Source organism: Biomphalaria glabrata, chromosome 4, assembly GCF_947242115.1.
Source record: "Biomphalaria glabrata chromosome 4, xgBioGlab47.1, whole genome shotgun sequence".
Lineage (NCBI taxonomy): Eukaryota > Metazoa > Mollusca > Gastropoda > Planorbidae > Biomphalaria > Biomphalaria glabrata.
Genome location: NC_074714.1, coordinates 42,595,257 through 42,617,888, shown reverse-complemented (window position 1 = coordinate 42,617,888; position 22,632 = coordinate 42,595,257). Strand labels below are relative to the sequence as shown.

Sequence of the window (22,632 nt, the reverse complement as noted above, 5' to 3'; positions counted from 1 at the left end):
TTCATAATCTTTAAAACAATAGTTTAATATTTCAACAATAATTCAAAACAAATATTTATTTTAAAAAAAAGTGTAATTTATTTTTTCTTTTTTAACCCTTGATTAACTCTAAGAATTTCACCAGGGCTGGGATAAGGTCTCTGTTGGAATAGAGGGCCTGAAGCTGTGCTGTCCACTCCTGTTTTGGCTTTGCCTCTCTGATCTAAACCATCACTCCAGCCACCCCTGTTTTTTGAATTGATTAAAAACAAAAAAAAAAAACATTTTTTTTTTAAATACTTTAAAAAAAAACAATTTTTATATTAGGTGTAATTGTATCAATTAGTTTGGATCAGTCAACTGTCATAGATCTAGAATAACAATAATAAATCTGTGTGATTAGAAAGTATTTTTACCCATTGTTTTTTGTTTAGCGCAATGTCATGCTTTTAGCTTTCTTGATGTGCTATCATCCTATCACTTGTTTTGGACCAGTTTAGGAAAGGGAGGGGGTATCTGTGTGAACGTTACTTTGATTGCTTTTTAAATTAAAAAAAAAAATACTTATTCACTCAGGACTCAAGCCTCCTCAAGGGGACTAATTCAACTTATACCACCACATTTGTCAAGTATGATTTCTTTCCCTTGTTCAATACCAAACAAAATAATTAATTACCAATACTTTAACTAATTTTTTGTCATGTACAAGAAATAATTGTGCAAATTTCAACTTGATTCGAGATTGGGGGTGAGAGAAATAATGAGTACAAACTTTTTACCAGACAGAGTTGATAAAAGCTTTGTTTTAAAAAAAAAAAAAAACCTGAAAGATGTTACTGCTTCCAGGGATCTATGTAAATCAAAATGCACAATCATTAAACTCAATGACTGCAGTATTTATTTTTTTTTTAAAGCAATTTTTTTAGAAAATAAATATTTTTCAAACATGGCTAAATAATTTTTTTTTAACATTTTTGGTATCAAATTAAAGGTAAATGAATGGAGAATGTGAAAATGTAAACATCTTGGCATTTAAATATAAGATTATATTATTATTTTTACCTGGCTTTCAAGTCAGTAAAAAGGGAAAATTATTGCTACCAATGAACATAGATACAGGTGCCATACTAAATCTATCAATCAAATGTACTCAAATATTATGTACAGAATCAATGGGATTTTGATGTACATTTCTCTTACTTTTATTTTCCAAAAACATCTTTGATTCTAATACAAGACTAGTGCAAGACATATGTAGGTGAGAGATATAAGTGTAGATCTCAAACTAGCCGAAGGACAACACCAATTCTTATTAATTTTACCTCAGATCTAGACGTAGATTTTCATTATTACTGTTCATTTGTATAAATTATGGATCTAAAATAGTCTTGTCCTATTTCATGTTTGTGTTCACTATGAATCAGACAATGACCAATAAAGGGGACTAATTCAGCTTATAACACCACTTCAGTCAAGTACAAGCTCTTTCCAGCTATGTAACAAAATAAATAATTATTGATAATTAGCTAACTAATTGGTTATTTTTAACACTGACTCTAATGTTGTCAAGTAAAAGAAGTAATTGTGAAAAATTTCAGCTTGATCCGAGATTGTGCGTGGGAGAAATAACGTGTACCAACTTTTTACCAGACAGACAGAATGAATCGATATAAGCTTAGTAAAAATGATATAAAATGGGCAAAAAATGACCACAATGGATGATTATTGGATGTAGTTCTAGAGATTTATCTAGATCTAGAAATAAGAACTTAGGCTTAGTCAATCTCGATCTACGCTCTACAACTAGACTTAGCCTTATGACAATATTAGATCTAAATACTATATATATAACATACAAATCTGCTTCATCCTATGCTAAATTTACTTATCTAGACCTATCTAGATCTAATGATGATTCTAATCACAATCAAAACCTTCATTATCACTATTTATTTGTGATAAATTATAGAATAATTTCTATAAAAAGTTTCTTCAGTAGTAAGCATTATGGGTGTGTCTTGGACTACTGTAGCCAAGGTGTCGTTTTTACAGATCAACAATCATAAACAACAATTGTTAAAAAAAAATCAAATAAATGTCTAAATAAGGCCAGAGAAGCTTGTTATTTCTATGTAAACATAGGACGAAGAACTCTTGTATAGAAAAAAATAGTTCAAGTATTGCTACTTAAAAATTAAGATTAAAAAATGCAATGAAACTAAGGTAGGGTAAAAGGGTCATTTGAAGAGATGTCCTGTGCTTTTAGGGGTTGACAGGCCGTCGCTGGGAGAGATGTCCCGCAGCCAATGGGTTATTGTGGCAGATTCTAAGCATATTCATTAAAAAAAAAGGGCTACAAGGGGATAAGTTTATTTTTAGTTGCGACAAATTTTTAAAATATTATATAAGATTGTTTTATATTCTCAAATAATTAAAAGAATAAATTCCTAAAAAGTTTTTCTTAATGAATAGGTCTAAGAAATTCAAAAATAATGGGGGAAATAATGCACTGAAAGTCTTGAAACATTAAAGTGAAAATTCTAATTAAAACAAGTAAGATTTCTAATTTACCTGGGTATATCTGAATAAGCTGCCGGATCCATTGGGTCAAGATCATCCTTTTTGCCTTGACCTATGAAATATAAATTTGATAATTAAAGATAAGCTTGAGTTTTTAATAACCAAGAGCACTTAATAGCAAAAAAATATTAAAAATAAAAAAAAATTCAATTTACCTTGCCTCCCTCGTTTTTGTAACTTTCTTTTTTTTTCCACAAAATCTTCTTCATCAGATAGAGAAGTATCACTTCCACTCTGAAAGATGATATATATGGATGTTTTTTTTTCAAAATTTTTTTGTATATACAGATATCCGTAATATAAAAAAAAAACATAAACATATTGATATAATTAAACAAACTTAAAGATAAACTCTTCACATTCCAATAGACTGCTGGATATTAGTCAGAACACAGGTTTCCACCCAAGTTTTTTAGCCTGCTCATGATCTCTTATCCATTGTATGGCCTATCGATTCATTGATATTGGTTCAGTGTAGTATCTTTTACCAGTCCCTTCTTCAATTAGTACTTTCCTCTTAGGTGTTTGCATGATATTATGCTCATGGCGATTCAACTTGAGCTAATGTCTTTTTAAATGGTTAATAGGTCATCATAAAGACCATTACACATCTTTATCAAATTAAGTACTTCCTCACAAAAAGTGTTGTCTTTTCAGCCTTTTAAGTTTCAGACCATCTCATTTCTCTTGTGCAAACTCCCCAGATATTTGTGTTGAAGGTTTTATTTTTCTCTTAACATGATAGTTCTAGATTCTTTCTAGTTTTATGTCTCAAACTCCTGATGCCACTGGTGAAGACTTGAACATTTTTGTTGATCTATTGACTTTCCTTAAAACACAATACATTAAGGTTCTGAAACCTAGTCAATATGTCACAAGTCTGCTATCCATTCCTTTTTTCTTTTTTTTAATTTTTGTTCTGTCTATATTTTTCTCATTAAGAAGACATAGAACATGATAGTGAGAAAGTAAACAGCCATTTCGATGTCAATAGTGGATTTGAATCTTCAAAGTTGGTGTTGATACATATTGAATTTGTTTGTCATTGAGGTTCCAACTTATTTTACTTATGATGATACTGATGCTATTCTTTCCCAATCCTAACCTAATACCTTTCTCTTTCCAATGCCTTCTTGAAATTAAAGGTAGTTTCTAGATCATGAATTTGTTGGGCTGTGCAATATCTTTGAATAAGAACTTGTACACTGGCAGGTTTAAGTGGTATAACATCAATTTTAAAAAGATTTTGGTATTTTTACAATTCAACAGTCGACAATATTATTGCATTATTGAAAATCTGGCAAGCTTTAGAATAGCACAAATCCTGGACCTAATCACTAAATACTATCACTTGCCGACAGTAAACCACAAAAAATTAATTAATTTGAAATTAAGTTTTTATTTTCTAAATATACATGCATATAGACCCATCGCACTACAGTCAAAGAAATATATTATTAAAAGTATGCACAAAAAACTACAAGTTCTTCACTTACATCAGTATTAAATGCAGCAAGAGTGGCTAGATCAACTGTGTTTTCCCAACCAACATCCAAGTTACCAACTTTACCCACAAGACCTGGAGATAAAATATTGTTTTTCTTAATGAGGTACTTTTTAACATTAGTTTCTAAAAGCATAAATAAAACGCTTACTGTATGTGGGAAAAAAGCAACCTGTCTTAGGACGAAACTGCCTAGATGTGTCAGTGTGTGTACTGATTGATCATGGTAAACAATGACTTGCAAATGACAACCAGTACCTGAATATTCCTAGCCCAAATGGTTTATTTGATCTTATAAATTACAGAAGATCCTTCAAAACAGAATATAATTACATTCTATGCATGTCCATCTAGTTGTGCATGGTTTTCTTGGCTGACTCGTGCAACCCCCTTTATGTTTTAATGGCACTAGGGAAGAAGAATCACTTGCATGAATATGTCCTAGCATATGAAATAAGAAATGTGCTTTTATCTTTGTACCTTTTAAGTTCTGTTTAGTATTTGTAAGTTATTTTTCAGCATTTTATGTAATATTGTTACTTAACTTTTTAAATCTTCTGTACTGAAGTGTCTCTAAATTTAGTGATTTTACTAATGCTGTTACTCTAGTCAAGTGTGAATATTTGTTTGTTATAAATATCACAGCTCTATTTTGTATGTGTTCTAGTTTCTTAATGTTTTCTTTAGGTGAGAGGTCCCAGAGGATGTATATTCTAATATTGGTTTAACAAAGGTTAAATATCAATTGATTTAGAAAAAATTTAATTTTGACAATAACTCTATACTATAAGATACAATGAACTTCTGAAAAGAATTCAGTGTCGCTGTAGACTTGTTAAGTGGATAAAATGACATCACATTTATAACATGGTGCCAGAAAGGTTTTTAAGCGGTGACTGTGTCTGTTAACAATATATGAAGAAGAAAGAAGATAAAAAAAATGATACTTTAGAATGTAGAACATAAATGTAGAGTAAAACAGTGATGTCATCATATAACTTGGCTTACTTAATCCTTTTGACTCCCAGTGGAGCATAGGACAACACAGCACAATGCCATCACATACTGTCCTGGGCCATTCCACTCAGCTGGGTCAATGTCCATCCTGCCGTCTTTGCTTCATGGTCTATAAATGTTCTTCATGTTTGCTTTGGTCTTCTGGCATTTCTCTCTCCCTGCGGGTTCCGGTCTAAAACCTGTTTAGCAAGGCTTTCTGCTGTTTTTTGCAATACATGCCCCATTCAACCCCATTTGTGTTTTTTTTTATTTCTGGCTCTATCTGTGCTGTTTTTTTCTACCCACAAACCATTGTTTGAAATTTTGTTCAGCTATCTAACATCAATTATGTGATGCAAAAATTTGATAGTGAATGCTTGGAGCTTGCCCTTCAAGTCTCTGCGTCATATAAAAGAAATGCTTTCACATTCCTGTTGAAGATGCAGATTATAATTTTTAGACACTGTGCTTTTAACCGCCAGATCGGCCATAAAATATAGAAAGCATGTCTCGTCTAGCCTCGTTTTTTGACATCTGATTCTGCTAGCCCTCTTCGTTTTTGCTTCAGGTACACAAGAAGTTGTCATCCTATCAGTTATAGATTTTCAAGCCAGTTTTTTTCAGCTTCTTTTGCGAACTTGTTTAGTTTTTTTTGTGTACCGGTATGTTGTAGTTTACGCTTTTCAAACATTCAAGAATACAATTAACATTCAATGAAGAAGATAAAATTTGATGCTTATTTTTTTTGGAAATTCCAGCATCCCCCCCCCCTCCCCAATAATTCTAAGACAGACATTCGGACTCAGCAAATAAGTGCTGGAATTCAAAGTCATCACTTCTGGCCCTGGGTTCAAATCCTGGTGAAGACAGATTTTTACTTTCGGGACCTTTAGGGCGCCTCTGAGTTCACCCAACTCTAATGGGTACCTGACAGAAGTTGGGGAAAAGTAAAGGCCGTTGGTCGTTGTGTTGGCCACATGACACCCTCGTAAACATTAGGCCACATAAACAGATGACCTTTACATCATCTGCCCCATAGATCACAAGGTCTGAAATGGGAACTTAACTTCTGATGATCACCAAACTGTTTTTCAAAACAGTAGACTTACCTGTACCTCCCTTTTCATTTGGAGACACAATAAATACATTTTTTAAAAGGTCCTACACCAAGAGCATTTACTTTTTTTCTACACATAAATATACAATAAGCTTGCTTAATGCACATTTCACTACTGACCTAAACTTTCAGCAGATCTAGTAATTGAAGCTTTTGGATGTGACGGTGACAACCATGACACTTCATCTGTGTTAATATTCCAATAATAGTAACGCCCCCTACAGAGAAGTAAGAACAAAAAGTTGTCACTTGAAACACAAACATTTTGGATTCAACATCGAAACAAAAACAAAGCGAAGTAGATATACCTATGAGACTTTAATACAAAAAGAAACTTCAGTAAAACAGAAGAGGTCAATACACAAAATAATAGCAGCAACTGAACTATTAGTTTCTGCCATTTTAGAGACAAAAATGTAAATTATCAATGTTTGAAATACGTTGTTAAAAATTGTCTGAACAGAAAGATGGCCTCCACAAGATATAATTTTGCTTATACTGCTGGCTTTTTTTTTAAATCCTTAATTAGGTTGTGCCTAAATCAGTTTGATTAACATTTGCTTTTTTTTTTGCCAATCTATTTTATTTTGCTTGCTGTCATCTTGGTAGCAGCTTGAGTTGCTGATTTTACAATTAAAAAAGCTGACGTGGCAAAAAAAAAAAAAAAGCCAAATAAACTTAACTCCAAGCAGACCCAACCTATTTATTATTCAACTAAACTAGGTCTTTACAGCTCATTTGTGAAAACTTAACAATGACCTTGAAACTATTAGTTTTCACAAAACAACAATTTTTACAGTTTACTTTGAGCCCTCATTATATTCAAATTTCAAAGCAAAACAAAACATGGTTATTATGCCATTCATCTCATAAATCAACCTAATCTTAAAGTCCCTTAATGTCAGGTATTCTATGTCTTCAACTAGCCATCTTTTTGCTGTTGAGATGTAAAAGTCTGGTATTACAATTTCAAAAAAGTAAATTAAAAAAAAAAAAAATAAAAGTATTCCAGCACTTACATATTCTGATAGGACTGAAACTTACGTGTCATAGTCGCCAACTTCCACCCAACCTTCAGGTAATGGATAGTTACTTAGCATTCTTTCTCTTCGTTTCATCATGCTTATATCTGGATCCCACTCACGCATTCCATAACGATTTTTACAATAGGGAACACACTCGTGATAGGGATTAATCCTGAAAAATATTAGTCATATTGTTAATGATTCATATATTTGTAGATTAAATTATTGAAACTCATGAAGCATCAGTTTAATAGAAGTCAAGACCAAAAGTCAAGTCACGTCAAAAGTGAAAAATAGGTATTGTATACATGTAGGTGTGAGATTTGGGATTTACAGACAAGACTAACAGGAAACAAAGCAGATCAAAAGAAATCCTTAAATGAAGATAAGTACATATTCAAAAAGTTGTTACCCTATCTAAAAAAGTTAATTATTCAAAAAGTTGGTACCCTATCTAAAAAAGTTAATTATTCAAAAAGTTGGTACCCTATCTAAAAAAGTTAATTATTCAAAAAGTTGGTACCCTATCTAAAAAAAGTTACGTTTTGTGATACAGTGCAAAAATGCTAACAATATGTATCATAGTTTAATATTATTGAATGTATTTTTTTTCTCCACCTCATTGTTGTTTTTTTTTAAAGTTTTCTTACAGAAAATATGGTACCAATGAGTACCAATCAAAGGGGCTTTAGTTCGAATCCTGACTTTTTTATTTGCTGAGAGCCTAAAGACAAACGGAAAACTTTTTCCAGATCCCCCCCCCCAACACGCCTTTACAAAAAAAAAAAGCTTGGACCATAGTGCACTGAGCATGCAATAGAATGAAAGAACAGCTATACAAAGGCAATTAAAGAAAAAAAGTAACTTTTTATTTACTGTTTATTGAATGAATATCTTCAAATACCGGTATTACATACAATACAGTTTATAACACATGCACTGTCATTGAAGTATAATTATTATGCTCAACTTCTACAACTGATTTTGTTTTACAGGTTATTGGTTAAAATCTAATTAAAAAAATAGATAATTATTCATACGAAAACATAATACAACCTATTGGGACAAGCTGTTGTTTCAAAAAATAAGGGTCCATCACCAACAGCATCAACTATAGCTTGAGAGAGTGGCTGTGTAACTTTAGTCACAACAGGGACAGTAGGCTGTACAGGCACAGCAACAGTAGCAGTATCTGGCTTCGATGGGTCATCATAATCTTCAGCAAATACTTCTTCAACCTCTTCTGCAAATGTTAAAATATTTGTTTTTTATTTCATTGAAAATCAACATAAAATTGTGGAAAGGAAGCAACCCTAATTATGAATACGAAATATCTTGAACACTTTGAATACAACTTTAATTAAAACATAGATAGTGATTCTAATTTAACGTATACTTTTAAGTCTTTTATTTGCTTCTTTTAGACATGTGGTCCTGGGTGGCTATGCGGGACCAAATTACTATATTATTTTGAACAATCTTTTTTATGGACAGCAGGATAACGAAAGTGAAGGTTAGAAGGGATTGATACCTGGTTGCCCAGTTGTTCAAGTCTTTCCCGAAACTTGTCTATGTTTCAACATATTTTCTTCAGGATGTCGCATGTTATAATGCAGGGGCCCCTAAAGAGGTCAAGCCTCCCGAGCACCAAAATCCCTAGCTGAGGCTATTGTACTGTTCGCTCATATTGAAAAAAGCATTGCGTGTATTTGAAGAGAGATCATGATATTTTATTATTTATTAAGAGTATTTGTTCATTCAATCCTGCAGACTTCTGGTTCTCGCAAATATAAAAACTTACAATTGACTCTCTGGTTCCTATTTCTTTTGTAGTTCGTCATTGAAGTTCACAAAACAATTTCAGAAAATAATGCTAATTTAATTCTCTTTGTGTGCTGTCAATCATGATAGAGAAAAATGGCACACATTGGATCTCCTTTAAGTGTTTTGCTAAAAGGGCATTGCCCAACAGGTCTAGTATCTCCTTTTGACTCTGTGGGTAGAGGTAAAGGCTTTTTTTTTCTCTTAAGAATGTATGTACTGCTAAGACATTGTCTTTGTTACTTGTTTCACCTAACCTCTTCGCGATGACCACCAAATGAAAGGTTGCTTCATGCTTCAGTTAAAACTAACATTCATTATGCGATGAGTTATTTTCAGCCAGTAGGCCTACTTATCAACTTCTTCAATATGCTCCTTGTATTCACCATCCACCGTTCTCAGTCTTTCATGTTGTCTGTATGTTTGGCAAGCTAGTTGATGAAAATAAGTCATTAGTAGGCCTATCATTTTTCTTTCTTTTTTATTTTGGCAATTCGCTTGGAAAACAAACAACTTTGATGCTGTGTCAGGGTATAAACCCGAGACCATTCGAATGACTGTCCAGTGCACATACCAGACGACTAAAGAGTCATTCACTATTTCACGTTAAATGTAATTATCGCTTCTATTGTGACGAACTGGCCGAAGGATTGTATTCATAAGTTGATGAATTCATATGAAATGACGATCACACTTGCCGGGGATTATATGATTAAACTTGACAATTCAATGAAATGAAGAAAGAAACATCTCTCTGTATTTTTTCAAACTTCTTTAATAACTTCTTCAACTTTCACATCAAATTAACTTCTTAATTCAATAACAACTTGACACTTCATAAATAAAACTTAAAGATAAATAAAACTCCACTTAGTATAACTTCAACTTCAACTACTAAAACTTTACTTAATGGACCCGCTAATATGGATGGCTGCCTGGTCGTGCGGTTTGCGTGCTGGACTGTCGTTCAGATTTATCGATGGTCCAGGGTTCAAACCCTGCCCGCTCCATCCCCCGTCGTCCTGCGGGAGGTTTGGACTAGGAAGTAATTATCTTCAACTCTGAAGGAACATCCGAAACATGTAAAACAAACATATCACAAACTTATTACTAATCGAGGACTGAGCGAGGACCATCGCTCTACAAGAACTACTACTATGCGAGGACCGAGCGAGGACTATCGCTCTACAAGAACCACTACTATGCGAGGACCCCGTCTAACTGACTTTCCCCTTATTTATACTTTCTTTGATCGTACGTTCCAGAATCATGGAACTTTCTCAGATAATTATTTTAGTAACTTTGACCTTCTAGAAGCTGACGTGTGCTATTTTTTCCCTTAACCTCTTTCTTTGATTGGATACCTAAAATTAACTTGTTTACGCTGGACACTTGCACTGGTTTGAACTCGAGCTTCTAGAAACTGGTCGAAATAGGTCACAGACTCGACTCGTGACATTACCCCCTTGCCTTTTTAGCATTTTGTATGCAATATAAAATGCGTAAAATAACATTATTTCTATTATAATATATGCACACAAAAATCTAACAAAAATTGTTCCTATAAAGTACAGAACTGATAATTCAAACAATTGTTGCATTACATTTACATTATTCAAAATTCAAAATATTGTACATATTCAGCATATATAATTAATATTATAGAAAATACATCTTAGTTCCATACATCACTTGTCTCTACATGATATTTGAGCATGAGTTTTTCTAACTTTTGTAACACAAGAAAATATCAAAATTATACAACTTCACAATACTGAAAAATACATGTCATTTCATCATATTACTTGCTAATACAGAATATCTGAATATTAACTTACTTTTCAATATATGAAATCTAAACATGTACAATGCCAAATTACTCTTTTCGAAAACTATTATAACAACAGTGTTAATGCAAATATACTAAGTAATAAACAATTGCATGACATAAGTATTACAATAAATCTTGTCCCAGCTGTACAGTCTTGTTAGATTTGCAACTTCCTTCTTTCCAGGTACTTGAAACAATTCTAGTCTGTCTTTACATTTCTTCTGTCCGGGCACTTGAAACAATTCTAGTCTATCCGTACATTTTTTCTTTCTTGGTTCTTTATAGTTCAAAATACGTTTAACAATATTATCATGTGTTTTCAGAGAGTTTTGTTCAACTCTGATGTTGAAAAATGTCACTTTTGGTTTCAATACAAACTTGCTTAGTTGTAGTTTAGCTACAAATGTACGTTGTTTCAATTGGTACAAAATGTCTCTCAGTTCATGAATACTTTTCATTCTAGCTTTAGCTTTAAGCAACATACAACTATTGTCCTTATAAGATTCTTTGCTTTTCATATGTTCAAACAAGAACTGTCCAAAATCGACACTAAATCTTTCTTTTAGTGACAGTTTACGTTGTAAAACGATTGAAGTAGAAAACGGTGAGTTTGAATGTTCATGTATGCATTGTACTAATAAATCAGTTAAGTCTTTCTGCAGTAAATCTCTATTGTGCAAAGTTAGAGAATGAACATTTGAGTTGGCAAGTATGTCAGTTTTTAAGTTAATCACATTGTCTATAAATGTTGATATGTTTGGAACATCATGAAATATCTCAGTATATTCTTCACTTGTATTCAACAGGTCTTTCTTACTTTTCAGCTTTAAATGATCTATGTCAATGTGCTTGATAGATTCAGTTTGTTTTGATGTCGTTGGTAATGGTTCATTTATATTGTCTTCATTTTCCTCTTGAATTGTTCCTAAGCATGTAACATTTTCTTCTAGTACTTTTGATAAGTTTTCATTATCTGTATCCTCATTGTATTTTTCAAACATATGAACATGAAACACTTTGACATATTTGTTATTGTTGATTTCATAAGTTACGTTTGAAATCTTTCTGATGATAGTAAATGGACCTTGCCATGTATAAATCAGTTTATTTCTCATGTCAGGTAACCATAGCTTCACTTTGTCTCCTTGTTTAAAATTTCTAAACTTTCTGTATTCATTTAATGCTCTTTCATTTTCAATGTTGACTTTAGCTTCTTTAGTTTTTTCACATGGCTCTATGACTGTAATATTTGTATCAAAATCTTGTTGAAATGTTTTCGTATCTGAGTTATTTTGTTTTGACTTAGACAGTGACTCATTCGAAACAAATATGTTTGAATCTAATTGACTTTCTTTGGAAGTACTTATGTTACTTTGTTGCTGAGTCATATCACGGTTGTTGCATAAATTGTCCATCAATGTCAGAAGACCTTCTGTCTTAGAGTGAAATGTAGAATTGTTTAATTCATCAACATTGGATTCATGTTTGTCTAATATAATATTTTCAACTGGTTCGTAATTTTGTTCAACTTTCATATTCTGCTCATGAACTTGGTTTCTCTTAGAATTGTCCATTTGACAAACTTGACATTGACTAACATGTTTCTTAACATCTTTTGTAATGCTCGGCCAATAAAATTTGTCAAGAATTCTTTTCTTTGTCCTCGTCACACTCGCTAGTTTGGTATGTAGAAAATTGTGATTCTTTTCAATGATGTCTTGAGTATATTTCAGTGGTAAAATGATTTGTTCAACAAACTCATAGGTATCATAATTAACACTTTTCTTCACAAGTATTCCTTCTTTGAAATAAGGTACATTAAGTCCTGGCTGCTTCACATTTGTTTGCGCCTTCTTGTACATTCTAGTCAAAGTTGTATCTTTCTTCTGGTCAGCTTTAAATTCTTCATTATTAAATAGTTGAAGTTAGTAGTATTCTTGTTGTACTCATAAACAATGTAAGGTCCTTCCATAATGTTTGTTTCTTTTTCTTCTGTTTCATTTTCTGTTTCTTGTATTTCTTCTTCTTCTTTTCGTGCTTTAAGTTTTCTTTCTTCTTCTTCATGTATTTCTTTAAGTGTCCTTTCTTCTTCTTCTTTTCTTTCTTTAAGTTTTCTTTCTTCTTCTTCTTGTATTTCTTTAAGTTTCCTTTCTTCTTCTTCTTTTGCTTTAAGTTTTCTTTCTTCTTCTTCTTTTGCTTTAAGTTTTCTTTCTTCTTCTTCTATTTCTTCTTTGCGTTTCTTCTCTTCTGCCTCTATGTCTACTTGTCTTCTTTTGTCGTCTCTAAGCATTTTTCTTTCTTCTGCCTCTTTTTCTTCTTGTCTTCTTTTTTCTTCTCTAATCCTATTTCTTTCTTCAGCCTCTTTTTCTTCTCTAATTCTTTTTTCTTCTCTAATTCTTTTTCTTTCTTCTGCCTCTTTATCTTCTTTACGTCTTCTTTCTTCTGCCTCTTTATCTTCTTTACGTCTTCTTTCTTCTGCCTCTTTGTCTTCTTGTCTTCTTTTTTCTTCTCTAATTCTTTTTCTCTCTTCTGCTTCTTTATCTTCTTTACGTCTTCTTTCTTCTGTTTCTTTATCTTCTTTACGTCTTCTTTCTTCTGCCTCTTCGTCTTCTTTACGTCTTTGTATCTCGTAATTTACTTTTTGAGTGCACCATTCCTCCATTCTTTCTTGTGGCATGTTACCGTAAGCAGCTACTTTGATGTATGCTTTCCACAGGTACGAGACTAATGCCATTGTAATAGCTTAATAACTGTAGTATTTATAAGTACTGCCTACACTAGCGATGACCGACACCTGTCCACAGGTGAGAGGTTAACTATGGCTGACCTAGTTAAATATCGATCGGTGTCTCCTCTTGAGGAATGCAAGTGGTCAGTATTTGTAAACAAACTAATGTACAACTAGCTTTAGTAACGTTGCATTCACAGCTTAGTAGATATAGCTTTCACAGCTTGGTAAATATAGCTTTCACAGCTAGGTAAATATAGCTTTCACAGCTTAGTAAATATAGCTTTCACAGCTTAGTAAATATAGCTTTCACAGCTTAGTAAATTTAGCTTTCACAGCTTAGTAAATGTAGCTTTCACAGCTTAGTAAATGTAGCTTTCACAGCTTAGTAAATGTAGCTTTCACAGCTTAGTAAATATAGCTTTCACAGCTTAGTAAATGTAGCTTTCACAGCTTAGTAAATATAGCTTTCCCAGCTATGTAAATATAAAATGTAAGGTACTGACCTTAAAACAGATGATCTGTCTTGCAGGACGTCCTCGAGATCTTTGTCAAATATTATGTAACCTGTTGACTGGAAGTTTCAATCATAAAATACTTTTCGTAGCAATGAATGTACGTCTTGTTGAAGTTTTCTGAAAGAGGCTTTTCTTGTAATGCTTAGTTGAGGCTTTGTCGTTAAGAGAGGCTATGATTTATTTGTTAGAGGCTTTTCCTTTTAAATTCGTAGTACTTGCTAGAATGTGCCGACTTTATTCTTTGAAAATGCAGTATGTGATGCTTGTCTTCGTCGGTGCCTTTATTTATAGATGCATGTATTCATTGATGCCTTGCCTTATTTATCGGAGGTGCCATATATGTGACGAACTGGCCGAAGGATTGTATTCATAAGTTGATGAATTCATATGAAATGACGATCACACTTGCCGGGGATTATATGATTAAACTTGACAATTCAATGAAATGAAGAAAGAAACATCTCTCTGTATTTTTTCAAACTTCTTTAATAACTTCTTCAACTTTCACATCAAATTAACTTCTTAATTCAATAACAACTTGACACTTCATAAATAAAACTTAAAGATAAATAAAACTCCACTTAGTATAACTTAAACTTCAACTACTAAAACTTTACTTAATGGACCCGCTAATATCACAAACTTATTACTAATCGTGGACTGAGCGAGGACCATCGCTCTACAAGAACTACTACTATGCGAGGACCGAGCGAGGACTATCGCTCTACAAGAACCACTACTATGCGAGGACCCCGTCTAACTGACTTTCCCCTTATTTATACTTTCTTTGATCGTACGTTCCAGAATCATGGAACTTTCTCAGATAATTATTTTAGTAACTTTGACCTTCTAGAAGCTGACGTGTGCTATTTTTTCCCTTAACCTCTTTCTTTGATTGGATACCTAAAATTAACTTGTTTACGCTGGACACTTGCACTGGTTTGAACTCGAGCTTCTAGAAACTGGTCGAAATAGGTCACAGACTCGACTCGTGACACTATATCTTAGAAATATTTGTTATAAACTTCCTTCCCAATACAGTGATGATAAGTAGTTAAAAGTCAACATCTTTAATGTTTCTCTAAGTAACAAACAGAGTATGATGTTTATTTTTCTTGTTTAATACCTATTTTAAGTCTAAATCTAGATTTATGGTAATGGAAAAATGAAAAAAAAATGCTATCAAAGATTTAATTAACAGAGGGTAAAAGCAAAGGAAAGAATGAGAGTATGGGAACCGAACATCACCACCAATGCGCCGTCACCACATTACATAAACCTGATGAAAGCAGTTCCTTACAATGACTCTAGGTGAAAACACGGGTTAATGTTTTGAAGTTAATATAAAGATTGCTATGATGTTTAGGATATTTTAAGGAAACTTTATAATTTTTTAACCATTTTTTTTTACAAATTTGCAGTGTAGGGCAGGCCACAATTGCTCATTAGTCAGTCATTGGACAAGGCGCGATATGAGACCCCCACGCGTCATGCAGTATTTAGAGTTGAAATGGCTTTAAGCTATTTGAGATATATATGGGTCCCCATATAAGTCCAGAAAATGTATGTAACTATTAAATATTTCTTGGAGGTCGTAAGGTAGAGCTTATGTTGCATAGAGGGGCCCTGACCCCATGGTTGTTTCACCAACGGGTGTGGGCCGCTAATTTGTCTTGGGCACGGGTTCATTGAACCCCTTCACGCCATGGATGCTACGCCACTGGTTTTATAGTATTCTCTTACAAAAGGGGCTCTCTGAGTCTGATCTAGACGTGTATTTAATCTATATTCACTGTAATCGTGTGTACAGCTAGCGATACATTAACATAATGATTTTTAGGGCAGGTAGACCTAGAATTGGATGTCCATCATATAATATAATATACAATTTATGGGCCGAATGAAATAGAAAATGCCTGGGCAGATTTTGACACCCAGTCCGCCCCTGCTTAGTCACCAGTGTAGATCTAGAAGTAGAATTTAGATCTATCTATCTAGTCAATCTAGATCTAGATTAATTATAGATTAATTCTAGATTTAGATCTACTCAGTTACACTCTCAGTGCTCTGACTTAGACTCTTGATCATAGATTATACTTATGAGATCTAGAACTAGACTAGATTCACTAGATCAACTAGATGATAGATTAGATCTAGACTACTTAGACTCTTAGTCTTGAACTAAAATTTAATTGACTTTAAAACTATACTATGATAGTATAGAGTATAGACTATAGTAGTATACTAGTATAGATCTAGTTAAATCTACATCTAGTAGTATACTGACTCATGTATAGAATATTATAGATCTAGATCTAGTAAACTAAATAAGACTCTATAAGTAACTAACTTTACTAACCTGATTTGGCCGGTGGTTTAGTATTTTTTGCATCGGTTTTAACATCTAACAAGCCACGTTTAGCTAATCTGGCTTGAAGCGCTGCGGGCAGAGGCATTCTTTGTTTAGAAATTTAACTATTTGAACATAAACTCTAGTGGTCTCTAGATTCTATACTCTAGATCTAGATCTAAAATCTAGTTGTTTTATTATGTCGGTGGATAGATAATCTATCTTCTGTTGTTATACTTTACACATTAAAAACGAAAGTAATCTACTGGACAGGATATCCGCTAGACATTTCAAGTCTACAAAAAAAAAAAAAAAATTAGGATATTTTAACATGAACGTGATTCATCACGTTTGTAATTTAGATTTATAATATTTAAATTAAATATACTATACTACTCGAGTAATATTAGGTCGCTAGGAGCGTTAGAGAAAAATAGAAGAATATTTTTCAAGTAGGCTACCTCCCGTAGCCATAATCCATATAGCTAAAAGCTGTATGGGTCTTATTTCTAAGAAGGGGGGGGGGGGTAATAAAATCCACACCCAGACTTCTCAGACTTGAGAATTTTTGCACATATTCCAATCTTTCACTCTCTCTCTCTTCCCCCCCCCCTCCTCCCCCTCTGCGGTCTCTCCTGTAGTTAAAAAGTCGATATACAAGAAAGATCCTCCATTAAGAAAAGGCTACCGGTATTCATTATCAAATACTTGTGCCCAGTTTCATAAATACTCTCATTACTGATTTTCATTAATGGAAATAATAGAAAAACTATACAGACATAAAGAAAACATGCATAGACAATTGAATTGTAGACATATCTCTAGACGACTTAATCGATCCTAAACCTTGCAAGTTGTGAGTGAGCGAGTGACAACCAAGAAGCCGATGAAGCTCTGTGAAAGCCACGATCTACATAGTGTACATACAAAATTGTGACGGACTGGTGAACATAGTTTCTAATTCAGACTTAATGCTTGTTTGTCACACACACTAAATCTGACCACGAATCTTTTCTTCAATGTTTGTTCTTTGTTGTGGTAGGTTAACAGCTAGTTGCCTTAGTGCCTATATCCTGTCGTAGTAAGTACAATCTTTTAAAGATTATAACGAGATACATTTGTAATTTCTTGGGGTTTTATTTCTCTTTTTCAGTTTTAAAATTTAAAGCCTGGTGAAGACTGAGATTTTGAATTTCAGGATCTTTAGGGCGCCTCTGAGTCCATCCAACTGTAATGGGTACCTGACGTTAGTTGGGGAAAAGTAAAGGCGGTTGGTCGTTGTGGTGGCCACATGGCACCCATCATCTTTTAAAATAAAAGCTTTTTTTCCCGTTAGGTTCTGCTTTCATATTCAAACTGGCATTTTTTAAGCATTTCCATAAGATCCCTTACTTCACAGCTGATTCTCTCTCTATATATATACAGAGAGACAGACAGACAGACAGACAGACAGGCAGAGATATGACTTCATACACTCTCATACATGTTTTTTCGTTATTATTAATAATATTTTATTACATTATTATTATTTTAGAATAGATTTTTACGCTTCGCAATCTCAATCAACCCACTGGCACTTTATGTGACTGATCATCCAACTATCTTCTTTGATTGATTTATTTACAGCCAAGTGTAATGGTTTCAAAGCGTAGAGCAGTTTTAGTTTTCATTTCCGGCTGTATTTTGATCCATGGGATTCTCTTCATTCAGAAGTAAGTTATCCTCAAGTCAGAGCGAGAATAGAAGCGTCCATGATAGTCTATCCATTAGATGAACACAAACACACGTAGAACGGTGGAAGCATTAAACTGCGTACTTATAATTTAAATGTGACTTTATTTTTTAGAAGTATTGAATTTGTTTTATAATTTTGGAAATTAAAAATTAATAAATTAATTTCAAGTTCACTGAAAACTGTTCTGAATTCAAACTTACTAGTTTTACTATTTATACATAATTCTAAAAGTTAAAAAGATGCAAATGCCATATATTAATAAGAAAAGTCTGTATATTAGAAGGAACAATTACAATTTTCAACCTCAAAACGGAAAAAAGAACACATTGTGACTTTAAAAGTTCAAAATAATTAGATGGAACATCTACCAAACAGATAACCTTCTAGATGAATATAAGTAAAGTTCTAACTTTTATTATATTACATTAGACTTTAAAATGTCATACAATTAGCAATTGCTGTAAAAGCATTGATTGTCTTGTAATTAACAGCTGACATATAAATTAAAATAACACATCAATTGATGTGTAACAGTTGTGTAGTAATTACTCATGCTTAGCTCAAGACATATAATCTTATACGTCTTGTGTGTGTGTGTGTGTGTATGTGTGTGTGTTTCTTATGCGCATACACATGTATAAAACATATGAAAGGATTTGGTGTTGGAGGTATAAGCTAGAAGTTTTAAATTTTAATAAAAAGACATAAAGACGCTCATGTTTTCTCTTTTGTTTTTCTTTATCCTAGATTTAAAGAGCATATAGGCCTACCAGTGCATTAACTTATCATAAGTAAACTAAACAAGATATACTCACAAAAATTAGTACCACAACAGGTAAAAACAATTTTCTCCAATCAATACTCCAACGTTTGACTTGGTTCTGTCAACATGAAGCTTATTGTAGGATCACGTCTTGAACTTGCCTTATTTATTGTGTGTGTGTTTATCGATTCTCTCTCGATCTCTTTCACACTTAAACACACAAACACACACACATTTATTTATTTATTTATATGAGAATGCGACTGGATATTTTATAATTGACACTATTGGTCAAAACTTTTCATTTTGATAAAAAAAAGTCTAGATGAAGTTCTCAATTAGTTTTGTTAGCCCAGGAAATGATTACAGTAAGGATAGCCGTAAAGTAAATAATGGATTTAATTAAACCCCGACAAAAGTTGGACGGCAATTCTTTAAAGCATACTTTTTTTTTTGTTTACATTCTATAATTATGTATTTGCCACCATAAAGAAAATAAACATAGAACATAGAACATAGAAAGAACTTTCTGGTTTAATTTATCAGCAGTATTTGCATGTTTGTCCATCTTGTACATCATCCATTCACAAGCCCAGTGATGACACAACCTCATTTTAAAAACTGTTTTGACTATTTTGTCATTTTCCCATTTTAGCAGTTCTGATAAATGTTTCATTGCTACCGAAAACTTAAAAAAAAAAAAAAAAATGGATCTTTTAGCAGTGGCGTCACTAGGGGGGTGCGGGGGGTGAGGTCCGCACCGGGTGACACCCGTTAGGGTACGGTTAGGGGGTGACACTCAAGTAAAAAAAAATGCACTTTTGGAATAACTGACAATTTTTTTAAAAAGTAAGTGTCATTTGCTAAATATTGGAACACGTGGTTCACAACTGAAAAATATTTACATTTTTATATGAAATTATACAAATAGTTCCTAACGTTTCATCATACTTTACTTTAAAAGCAGATATGAAACCTTACTTTTAGATGTGTATTAGCTGCATGTATATAAACGCTGCTTTAATTTTTAACAAGGTCTTTATCGAATCTATTGAAATAGTAGCTAGCATCGTAATATCAGGATGCCAACCAATTCGTCACCGTTTAACAAATGACGACGTTCTTCGGGCGTATGTAAATTTTGTAGAATATGAAATTAATTGAGCCACAATTGAGATTTCTGAAGATGATGATGTTATTTCAGAAGTTGATTGTAAAAGAAACTCTAGCGAAGAAGAAGGAAATGTTACAATTAATCAGTGGAATGATATAGATTTAAATATTTTATGAGATTGTTTTTGTCGAGTGCCAATTTCCATAATTGCGCAGAAAATTATCCCGAGGAAAAGGAAAAGCACACCAGTTGTTAAAATAATAGTTCTGATGCTTCCTGTTGAGAATGATTTAGTCACTTAAAAGTAAGAAATTGTAATTTTTTTGTTGTCAACTATTTTCAACTAATTCTATAGAAAGAAATAAAAATTAGTTACTTCAAAAATGGTGGTGGATATAAAGTCGGAAATTGGAATATCAAGAGACGTATAAAGAATAGTCATCAGGATTGGAAAATCGGAAAACAATGGCATCTGGGTACTAATACAACAGTCGTTGCTATAATTGATGTAAAGAAGAAAAACAATGGAAGGATATATTGCACAGACTGTTTCTATAAAATCCGAATATTTGACATTTTATGACCATATTATCGACGATTCTTTATTGAATATATAATTTCCATAAGATGATGTAACTGATATATGTCTCACAAATATATGCGTATAAGAGTCAAAGTTACTGTAAGCACCTTTGTATTTTGTTTGAAGGCACTCCAGACTTGGTAAACACTGATCGGATTCATAAGTTTACTTTTACTGGAAAAAACAGCTGGTGAGATCTACTTATATCTTAGCATGCTTGAATATTTGATATGTCGAGCTCAGGAATATAAACAATGCAACTTCGAAGTATGGAGCCATAAAGGAGTAGAGAAAATAAATTTTAAGAACCAACAGAAAAGCTATTTGATACATGTGTATAAAAGTTCCCCATTCAGACATTGTGGTGTAAAGTGCAGATGATGTAAAAGTCATGTTTCTGTGGCCTACGGGTAACAAGGGTGTCTTGTGGTCAGCACAACGACCAAACGCCTTTACTTTTCCCCAACTAATGTCAGGCACCCATTAGAGCTGGGTGAACTCAGAGGTGCCCAAAGATCCCGAAATTAAAAATCCCAGTCTTTGTCAGGATTCGAACCTGCCCCCCAGGGTTCGGAAGCCAAGCGCTTTACCTCTCAACCACCGCTCCTCCAATACATGTGAATAAAATTCACTTAATCTATGTCTCCTCCAATAGATGTGTATAATATTCACTTAATCTATGTGGTTATTCTTTTTCAGAAAATGCTTCTTGCCTAAAATTTTGGTGCAAAGGAATTTTTTTTTCTAAAATTATTGCCTTTAGAGGTGCAGCTTAAGATCTATTGCCAGCTGTCTTTTATTTTACCTATCTTGGATTTTTTTTTTGGGAAGGATGTACTAGAAGGTCAACGATCATAAGACTAGGCCTACCTTTAAACTTTTGACAAACTAGTGGCTTATTCCACTTTTTCTTTACCAAAAGCACAACACGTTCGACAAAGGAACAGACGACAATTTCATAATGGGTAAATTTATTAAAAATAAAATCTTTCAAGAAATTAGTTTTTAGTGATTGATACGTTTTCAAATTTGAAATCCAGAAAAGAAAAAAAAACATTTTAATTTACTTAAGGTTGCATTGTTGCACAACTGAACTAAAGAAAATTGTAACCACTGAATTTCAAAATTTAACTGACATTTTCTAGTTGTTAAATAATCAATGAATGTAGTCAATTCTAAAGTAGGTGTATTATGGTTCAACAAACAAACAAAAAAACACGAAATTTTTCTCTGTGTGTGGGAGGGAGCGGGGGGGGGGGTTGACATCCTGAGTGGACCGCACCGGGTGACACCCACCCTAGTGACGCCATTGTCTTTTAGTACTTGCCGTACGGCTCGTACACAGATCTAAGAGTATGTAATGTAGGTAAGGCCAACCTGTCTCCAAAAGGCGGTCATTGTCTTTCCTTTAGCAAGTTTTCGTGTACCTCCCATCAATATTATTTTGAATGTTTGAGGATACATTTATTTGCCTTGGTATTTGCCTTTTGTTTTCGTTAATAGAACCAAGTGTAAGCATGTAAGATTAATCTAAAATAGGTCTACGCCTTTTTGTCTATAAACAATATTTTCGAATGATTTCTAGAATGCACAAGGCTCAACGTTACTGATCAACAACGTTCAAGATTATCTTCAGTTCCGTGTCCAGTTAGTCGAACGATTTGACTTGGTCAATTCTGTGTATGGCTCAAACCAAACTTGCCTACAGATCTTGTCTAGACCTAGAGACTACTGGCGCAGTGCTACCAATGGGAGTTTCACAGCTGAGCAAGATCACCACAGAATGACACTCGCTGTCAAGTAAGATGTCTGGGTCTTTCTAATCAATAACTGTACCCTCTTTAAGTTAATTTCTTTTTGAAAATGTTTTCTAGGCCCCTGGGGAAATGTAAAGTTAGCGACTCCAGTCTTATCCTATAGAAACAGAAATAGATATAAAGCTCAAATATACTTAACCCAAAGGATCAACTTATGAAAATGATAAAATA

At 33.2% G+C, this 22,632-nt stretch overlaps 2 protein-coding genes across 5 annotated transcripts in view; one reads left to right on the top strand and one right to left on the bottom strand.

Annotated features, from left to right (window-relative positions):
- Window positions 1-4: 4 nt before the first annotated feature.
- On the bottom strand, window positions 5-16,710 carry LOC106065229 (polyglutamine-binding protein 1-like). The gene is made up of 8 exons (XM_056026408.1): window positions 16,459-16,710; window positions 8,258-8,444; window positions 7,221-7,373; window positions 6,297-6,394; window positions 4,056-4,138; window positions 2,715-2,793; window positions 2,551-2,611; window positions 5-225 (listed from the first exon to the last, which is right to left on the bottom strand). Exons 1-8 carry the CDS (start codon window positions 16,553-16,555, stop codon window positions 78-80), a joined length of 906 nt encoding a protein of 301 aa, XP_055882383.1. The 5' UTR covers window positions 16,556-16,710; the 3' UTR covers window positions 5-77.
- A 467-nt stretch (window positions 16,711-17,177) lies between these two features.
- LOC106065228 (NXPE family member 1-like) overlaps window positions 17,178-22,632 on the top strand; it is a 28,545-nt gene continuing 23,090 nt past the window's right edge. Inside the window, exons 1-4 of one of the 4 annotated variants that reach the window (XM_056027640.1) lie at window positions 17,178-17,530; window positions 18,076-18,161; window positions 18,932-19,019; window positions 22,230-22,444. In XM_056027640.1, coding sequence (XP_055883615.1) covers window positions 22,428-22,444 — 17 coding nt within the window. In that variant the 5' untranslated portion in view covers window positions 17,178-17,530; window positions 18,076-18,161; window positions 18,932-19,019; window positions 22,230-22,427. The remainder of the gene's footprint in view (window positions 17,531-18,075; window positions 18,162-18,931; window positions 19,020-22,229; window positions 22,445-22,632) is intronic. The other 3 variants (XM_056027639.1, XM_056027638.1, XM_056027637.1) reach the window with 3 other exon arrangements.

Excerpts from the sequence above, each read along its gene's own strand:
- LOC106065229 (XM_056026408.1), bottom strand. The coding sequence starts at position 16,555 with ATGCCTCTGCCCGCAGCGCTTCAAGCCAGATTAGCTAAACGTGGCTTG. Across the intron at positions 2,794-4,055 it reads TTGCTGCATTTAATACTGAT|AGTGGAAGTGATACTTCTCT; the intron begins GTAAGTGAAGAA and ends ATCATCTTTCAG. Across the intron at positions 226-2,550 it reads GCTTATTCAGATATACCCAG|GGGTGGCTGGAGTGATGGTT; the intron begins GTAAATTAGAAA and ends TTCAAAAAACAG.